At 53.5% G+C, this 7135-nt stretch overlaps 1 protein-coding gene across 1 annotated transcript; it reads right to left on the bottom strand.

Moving 5' to 3' along the window:
- Positions 1-1490: 1490 nt before the first annotated feature.
- Positions 1491-5105, bottom strand: LOC104167299 (steroidogenic acute regulatory protein, mitochondrial-like). Its single transcript, XM_009707520.1, is given in 8 exon segments — positions 1491-1626; positions 1716-1763; positions 1765-1815; positions 2024-2208; positions 3069-3227; positions 3798-3943; positions 4665-4787; positions 5042-5105. Coding segments are annotated over 8 exon segments (912 nt in total).
- Positions 5106-7135: the final 2030 nt, after the last annotated feature.

Genomic DNA, 7135 nt, shown 5'->3' with positions numbered 1-7135 from the left:
GGCGAATGCGTGGGCGTGGGGATGTGACGCTGCCGTGGTCCAGCTCCCAGCGGGGATTTGGTCCTGTCTCCGCATCCTCCTGGGCCAGGCAGACACACCAAGTCATTCCTGTAATGTAACCTTGTCCAGTGTTACGATGATGTATAAAGTTTTGTACATACCAGATTCAGAGCTTTTTAACTTTTAATATTTATTAATTTTGTTGGGTTCTTTTTTTTTTTTTTTGAACTTAACATAATGTAAAAAAAAAAATCCACATCAAAAATCTCTTTCTGGTGATTTATTTGGGGAATGGGTGCATGAGGGGGGAAAGAATACGAGTGTGACCTGTGTGTCATTGTTGAAATGGATTTCACATCACGCGCCACCACCTCTTTATTTTATTTCAACCCAGCCACTCCTCTTTATCAGTTTCAGATAGCTGTTTTGAGAGGAGGTTGGTTTTTTTTTCTTCCTCCCCTTAAATAAGACAAAGACCCAGCAAACCCCATGGATGTATAAATTACAGGCACTCTGCAATGGCTCTAACAACTTTTCACGATTCCCAGGGTGCAGGATAATGTTGGGATCGCTGGACCGGCCATCCCTGCTGCTGCCAAGGGTTGGGGGCACGGGGGGGCCGGTGATCTCCTGGAGATCCTCCTAGGACAACACCCCCGGTGGGTTTTATCATGCTGCGAGCCTGCGATGACAAATTCCCCTGGATGCGTGGTCCCAGAGGGGACGATGCTGCGTTACGGGGTCGTGGGGCTGAGCCTGAACCTGCTGTGCTTGTCTCCATTAGCTGCTTTCTCGTTTGCTTTGCCACCCCCCTCGCACGTTGTGGTACCCTAAGTCAGTGGGATTGATGGTGAAAAAGCACATTTCTGACCCACTGGGATGTGGCTTTAGTGCCATACACCTGCGCCCGCTACTGTTGGCATTGCAGGAGAAAAAAAAAATAAATCTCGATGTATAGGCATATATACACACGCATAAATATATAGCTTAGCCATTGCAAAAATAAATAAAGATGTGTTACTGGTTCAGACCAAGAAGAGCTCCTGAGCTTGCAGTGACAACTGATACCATGGTCAGGGAATAAATAAAGAGGGTTGAAACCGGGGCAGGGCTGAAGCTGCAGAACAAACTGCACCATGGGCAGCCATGCCCAACGTCGGGGTGCGTTTTGGCAGCCACCCCTTTCCCCTGTGCACGGTGGCGAGGAACGATGCCGAACACCGTGCTGCTCACAGGTGAGGTTTGGACAAGGGTTTTTAGGAAATCCCTAATTCAAGGCTCAGCGCTGCCTCGATCCCCCCCCCAGGCTTGCAGATGCTCCGCTCCATCCCCGAAGCAGAAGCATGGTGGTGGGTGAAGGGTGATCTCCATGCTCGGGGGTTCCTCGGCGGGTGCATCGTCTCACCCCATCGCTGTCGGCCGCGGCGGCAATGAGGAGGGGCAGGAACGGGTCTCCAGCTCTGGCCGCGTCCCTCGAGTTGGGGCAGAGCTCAGGGGCACGCAGCGGCAGAGAGGTGCCGGCGGAGATGCTCGATGAAGTCTGCTTGGGACTGCGGCAGGATGCGGTTAATGACGGACACAGGGATCCAACCCTTTGGGAGAGAAAACACCCCGAATTTGATCCCACTGGGGCAAAGAGAGTTGGGGTACCCATCCCGAGGAGGAGGATGCGTTTGCACGCCGGGATGCGTACCCCTTGCTGTCCCACCCCAAGCGGGACGGTGGCACTTGCCTTCAGGTCCATGCTGAGGAGCCAGGTGAAGCGGGTCTGGTGCCAGCGGCTGCAGGAGGATGCAGCTCAGCCGGGACTCGGCCCTGCGGTGGGCAAGGGAGCAGGTAGGGTCCGCCCCGGGGAGGGGGGAAAAAAAAACCGAACCCCAAAACAAACCAAGGTAAGGAGATCCCAGAGCAAACACCACAGGGAGGGAGCTCTTGGTGTGCCCAGTGCAAACGCTCATGGCTGGAGCGGTGGTTTCCCCCCTGCAGGGACATGACACCCTGTGATGGTTATTTTGGGGGTTACCTGATGCACCCCTCCTGCAAGGGCAGCGGCTTGAGGTGGGTGGCGGTGCCCACCAGGTAGATGGCCGTCTCCTTCCTCCCTCGGTGCCGCACGCTAACAAAATCCCGCTGGCCCACTAAGTTGCCCGGGCTGGGAGCGGTGACTTCGTGTGTCACCAGGGTGTCCGTCCCCACGCGCCGCAGCACCTAGCAACGCACGGAGCACCATTAGGAGCCTTGTAGGTGTCCCCCACCCAGGGACATCCCCATCACCCCCTTACTCCTGCCCAGGGGACATTAACCCCCCTTGGGGACAACGGTGTGGGCTAGGAGCAGCAGCAAGGCGGGGGCCTGGGGCTGGCACCTGGTGATAATTAAATCCCAATCCCCTGCAGGTTATTAAGGGGGAAAGTGGGTGATTTTTAATTTTTTTTTTTGTTCCCCCCAGCCTTTTTTAATCTGGGATAGGACCCTGTTTCTGAAGTGAGAAGGAAGTGGTAGCGATAAATAAGCAGAGGCTGGGTAGCACCTGAACCAGCCCAGGAGAGCTAGGGGAGGCTTTCTGAGGCTGGCAGCTTACTTAGGGATACGCTGTGATTTGGGAGCTGAGAAATACGGCAAATACTCCAAAGAAGCCCAAGACAACACGGAAGCTTCCTGGGGGTGCCCCTGCAGCATGGTGTATCTGGTTTTGCCTCTTTTTTTTGAGCTGTCTGATTCCCCTGAACAGCTTGTCCCCTGACATTAAAGATTGAGCCATATCGGAGTCCCCCAGGGTGGAAAAACCTCCAAGAAGGGGCACCATGTGGAGCAGAGAGCTTGGAAACAACACGTTTCTCAATGTCACGCCAGAAAAGCACGCCTTCTTTCCCTGGGGTGATATCCTGCTCTTGCAGGAGTGCAGAATTAGCTTTAATCCTTCAGCGATCTTAAAAAAAAAACCACCCTTGATAAATACGATTTTTTTCTTTTTTTTGGATGCTAGCCACCCTGCTGCTGTAAAGCCTTGGACCATCTGCCGGCGATGGCATCGCTCGCCGTCTGCGGTGCATCCCTCCCCACCTTACCTTCACCCGGCTGAGGGTCGGGTTCCACTGGGGCATTTGCTCGATCCTCTCAAACAGCTCCCGGTGCAGCCAGGCCACCGGCACGGCCAGGACCACCTCTGCCCGAAACACCTTGCCCAGCTCGGGGAAGGCAGCGCTGGATACAGCAGTCCCGGCGTCCTGGGAGAGGAGAGGAGAGAGTCTCCATCAACCCCAAATACCCCCAGAGGCACCGGTTACGCGCTGAAATGCCTAACTAATAAATCATCCCAGTCTTCTTTTTAATCGCCGCTTGGTTTACAGACGAAAGGTGTTTTATCTAAATCATGCCACTACAATTGGGTGGTTTGGGTTTTTTTAAGTTCCTTTCTAGCTAAGTTAAACAATTCAGGAAACACCTTAATGAACAAACGCCCTAAATAACAACAGAGTTGCAATCTGTTGTTTGGTTTTTTTTTTTGCAGAAATGCCCTGGCTTTCCCTGGGAACACGATTATCCGAGTTTCCCCTTCCAAGCCTTTTCCTGCTGTCCATTGACTTCGAAGATTTTTCTTGCGAACGTGCTTAATCAAGACTCGCTTGGAAACCCTCTTTGCCGTGCGTGCTTTTGCACGGCACATCTCCCGTGCCCGTCGTTTCCCTTCAAGCAGGGTAGGAATAAGAGAAGGAAATCTCCCCTCCCTAGGCTGATTTCTCCACCCACAAGCTTTTCAGGCATGCAGCAAAGGCAAGAGACGGCCGGGCTTTTACCAGCATCATTTCTGCCTGCCAGCTGGTGTGCTGCTGCAGGATGCTCAGCGCTCGCTGCAAGGCTGTTTCTCCCTGGGTGATGTAGGAGAGGTCCATGCTGGAGAATCGGCTGGGGCTGATGTCTCCGTCAGGATCTGGGCACACGGCTGCAAGAACAAGGCAGGGGAAGGTGAAAAGCCAACCCCCAGCTTCGCCTGCGCACCTGGCTGCGGGTCCAGAAGTGCAAATGGAGCGGGAGCGGAGGGTTTTGGTGACCCAAAGTCTTGGCTCTTACCACAGAACTGGTCCCTTGTTGGGCTTGGGGCAGAAAAATCCTTGTTCTCAGGAGCATCCCTGGCATTCATTTGCCGTGTCTGTGCTAACTACTTGGAAAGCTTTTCCAAATTGCTTTCCAAATCAATTCCCAGTAACGCTGTGGTACAAATTGCACGTCGCTTGGGTATTACTAACATTGCACAGGCAGCCTTTGGACCAAGTCACGCTCCAAAAAACCAGCTGAATTTACCAATTTTCCAGTCTTCAGGTAAGCGGTGGAACTAGAGACGTGGCAGCCGTGCAACAAAACACCAATAAGTGCCTGTAACCTCTGCTGAAAGCTTTGGCTGCCTGCACGGTGAACCGCTGCAATTTGCCTTCCCAGAATCTCAGGCTCTCCCTGCTATCCCAGTTTACCATCAGTAAGGGGAACGCTTTTAAGCTACCAGAGAGCTGGAGACCAGCCCAGCAGTCAGAAGACAATTAACTCTGTCCCCCAAAATATTATTTTTATATTCTATATTTTAATAGGCACCCTCCCATCATGTGTTGCAAGGAGGGCTGTGAGCAGGGCTAGGAGACGTGGTACCCCAGCACCCGGGCTGAGCTTACCTGACTCCTTCCCCATCACCCTCTGAATATAACGAGGAATTTTGGAAGGCAGGCGACGGGATCCTCTTACCACCAGCCCTCTCACATCCTTCTGTATCGCCGCCACGGCCGTTACCTTCAAGCCTAGGAGAGAGACACGCGGGCTTTGGTGAGCACGGTGCGGGCGAGGAAGATGCCGTGGTGCCCCGCATCTCTACTGGAAATTCATTTGCAGCTAAGACCAAGACTGTCCTAAGCGTGATACAAAGCGAGAAGAAGATAGATGCATAGGTGTGACATTTCCAAGGGAGCACCTTCTGAGGAGATACCCATCAGATGCAGCTTAGCATCTCCTTTAGGACCCTTTTTTTCTGGGAAGGGAGGTGAGCGGTGCTTACCGGGCAGGCGACGGAGGTGGTCGTGGGCGATGCCGCAGCACAGCTTGACGGTGGCACTCAGCATGGTGCAGGAGCAGGGTTGCCTCCGGGAACACCCTGCATCCCGGCGTGCCTTTATAGCTGGCCTGAAGGACGGCACCTGATGATAGGAGCAGGCTGGCAGATAGCAGCTGGGAATAAGGAGTGCTCAAGGACAAGGCGAGCGAGAGGAGGAGCCGGAGCCGGAGGGAAAGGCCATGCTTCCCTCTGAATGAGCAGTCCCTGCCTTTCCTCCTGCCCTGGGCAAGCGGTCGTGAAGGAATGCGTGCCCAGCTGAGTCACTTTAGTGGTCCGCAGGGACAATTTAGTGGTCCCCAGGGCCACTTTATTGAGGACTGTGGTGGCAAATCCAAGCTGGCAAAAGGAATTGGTGGCATTTGCATGGAGGGAAGGGTGGGGTAGGAGCTGGGAACAACGTGGCTTTGCTCTCGGGGAGCGTGGAAGCTGCCGTTAAAGCCATGCTCATGGAAAATGGTGCTTTCTTCCTACAGAAACTTCGTAGGAGTTTTGGTGGTAATTGCTGCTGTTGTAATTCCTCAAGTAACTCCTTATTTTCCTCTTTCCTACTTTACTCCCTCCTAATCGTCCCCTGCAGACCTCTGTTGCTCACGGTGACGTTGGGACCACCACTTCTTTTGACATAAAGTTATTCAGTCTTTCCCCTTGTGTTTTGAAAGGTTAAACACAAAAGGTACTAGGTCACTCCTTGAAATACAGCCACGCTGTAGTCCTCTGGCCCTTGGCAATACCTGCTTTTTCAAGTGCTTTGAAAACCCCTCTTGATTTTTACCATGGGAAGGCTCTTCCACCTGTGGAAGGGTCTGTTGCTTTTGTTTCACTTAGCATCACTACAGCTCACTTTTTACCCTCAGTCTCTGAGGCTGCAACAGCCCAAATATTCAGGCAAAGAGACCAGGAGGGCTTTTGGGCTTTAAAAGGGATAGGAGAGACTTCAAAGTTTGCAATCTGGTGCGGTTGTGGCCAGCGGGTTTCTTGCTGGGATGGGAACAGCCTTTTCACGGCTGCCGTGCAAGCGCCGTAGGCAGCTGCCTGCGGACCCCCGTTCCCTGGCAGCTCTGGGGCTGTCACAGTGGTGACAGGGACAGTCTGGTATTGCATGTCGATTTAATGACAGTACGCTATCGCACGTCGATTTAATGATAGTATGCCATCGCACGTCGATTTAATGACAGTATGCCATCGCATGTTGATTTAATAAGTCATTATTAGGAGCGGAGCAGCAAGAGAGATGCCTGCGGACGGCTTTTGGGCATGGCAGAAGAACCGTGACAGAGGGTAATGGAGTCAGTAGGAAAAGCAGTGATGGGAAATGAGTGTTTTCACCCAAAGCTGATAGAGTTAAATATGGTTATTTGTTCTTGCTGACTCTCGGTGCTGGGTCCCTTCGGGGGAGCGCTCATTCCCAGGAGCAGCCCCTCAGCGATGGGGAGACTCTTGCAGCCTGCCCGGCATCCCGGCAGCTGAGAGAGGCAGCGGTCCCTGTTCCTGCAGGGAGATGGGCCAGAGCAGGGGCTTGTCCCCGTGTCACCCTTCACAGCCGTGTCCCACACGGGAGCTGGAGGTTTCGGCTCTCTCTCCAAACACCTTCTGCGCTGCTAATGTCTTTTTTCCTACAGCAAGCATCGCATCCCTTCAATACTCCTGCTATTGGCAGGGATGGAGTGGGTGGAACAGTTTCCTAGGAAAACTTCAGCTTTTTCCCCCCATGGGTTTTGGCTCTGCTGTGCCAGAGGGTTTTACCCCAGCCCTGGGGACTTGTTGGCTCAGCCCTGGCCCTGAGCTTTCCCCCCTGGTTTTTCCTAGAGGGATAACCTCATGGCACAGCTGCTGTGGCTGGCACAGCTGTGTCCCGTTGCAGCTCCACAGCTTTCTCCCTCCCTTCCAAATTGCTGGGCAGGTTATAACAGCAACCCCCTTGGCCACTGCTGCTCCTCCTCGGCTGCTCCCCTGCTTATTTCCAATCTGCTCCAGGGTGACTCTGTGTGCGGTGCCACCCGGGTAAGTGCCCGTGTGCGTGTCCCGTGCTTGCGGGAA

The sequence above is a fragment of the Cariama cristata genome, unplaced genomic scaffold, assembly GCF_000690535.1.
Source record: "Cariama cristata isolate BGI_N322 unplaced genomic scaffold, ASM69053v1 scaffold14799, whole genome shotgun sequence".
In the NCBI taxonomy this organism is placed as follows: Eukaryota; Metazoa; Chordata; class Aves; order Cariamiformes; family Cariamidae; genus Cariama; species Cariama cristata.
Note: the sequence above shows the minus strand (reverse complement) of the source record. Positions and strands in the feature narration are given on the sequence as shown.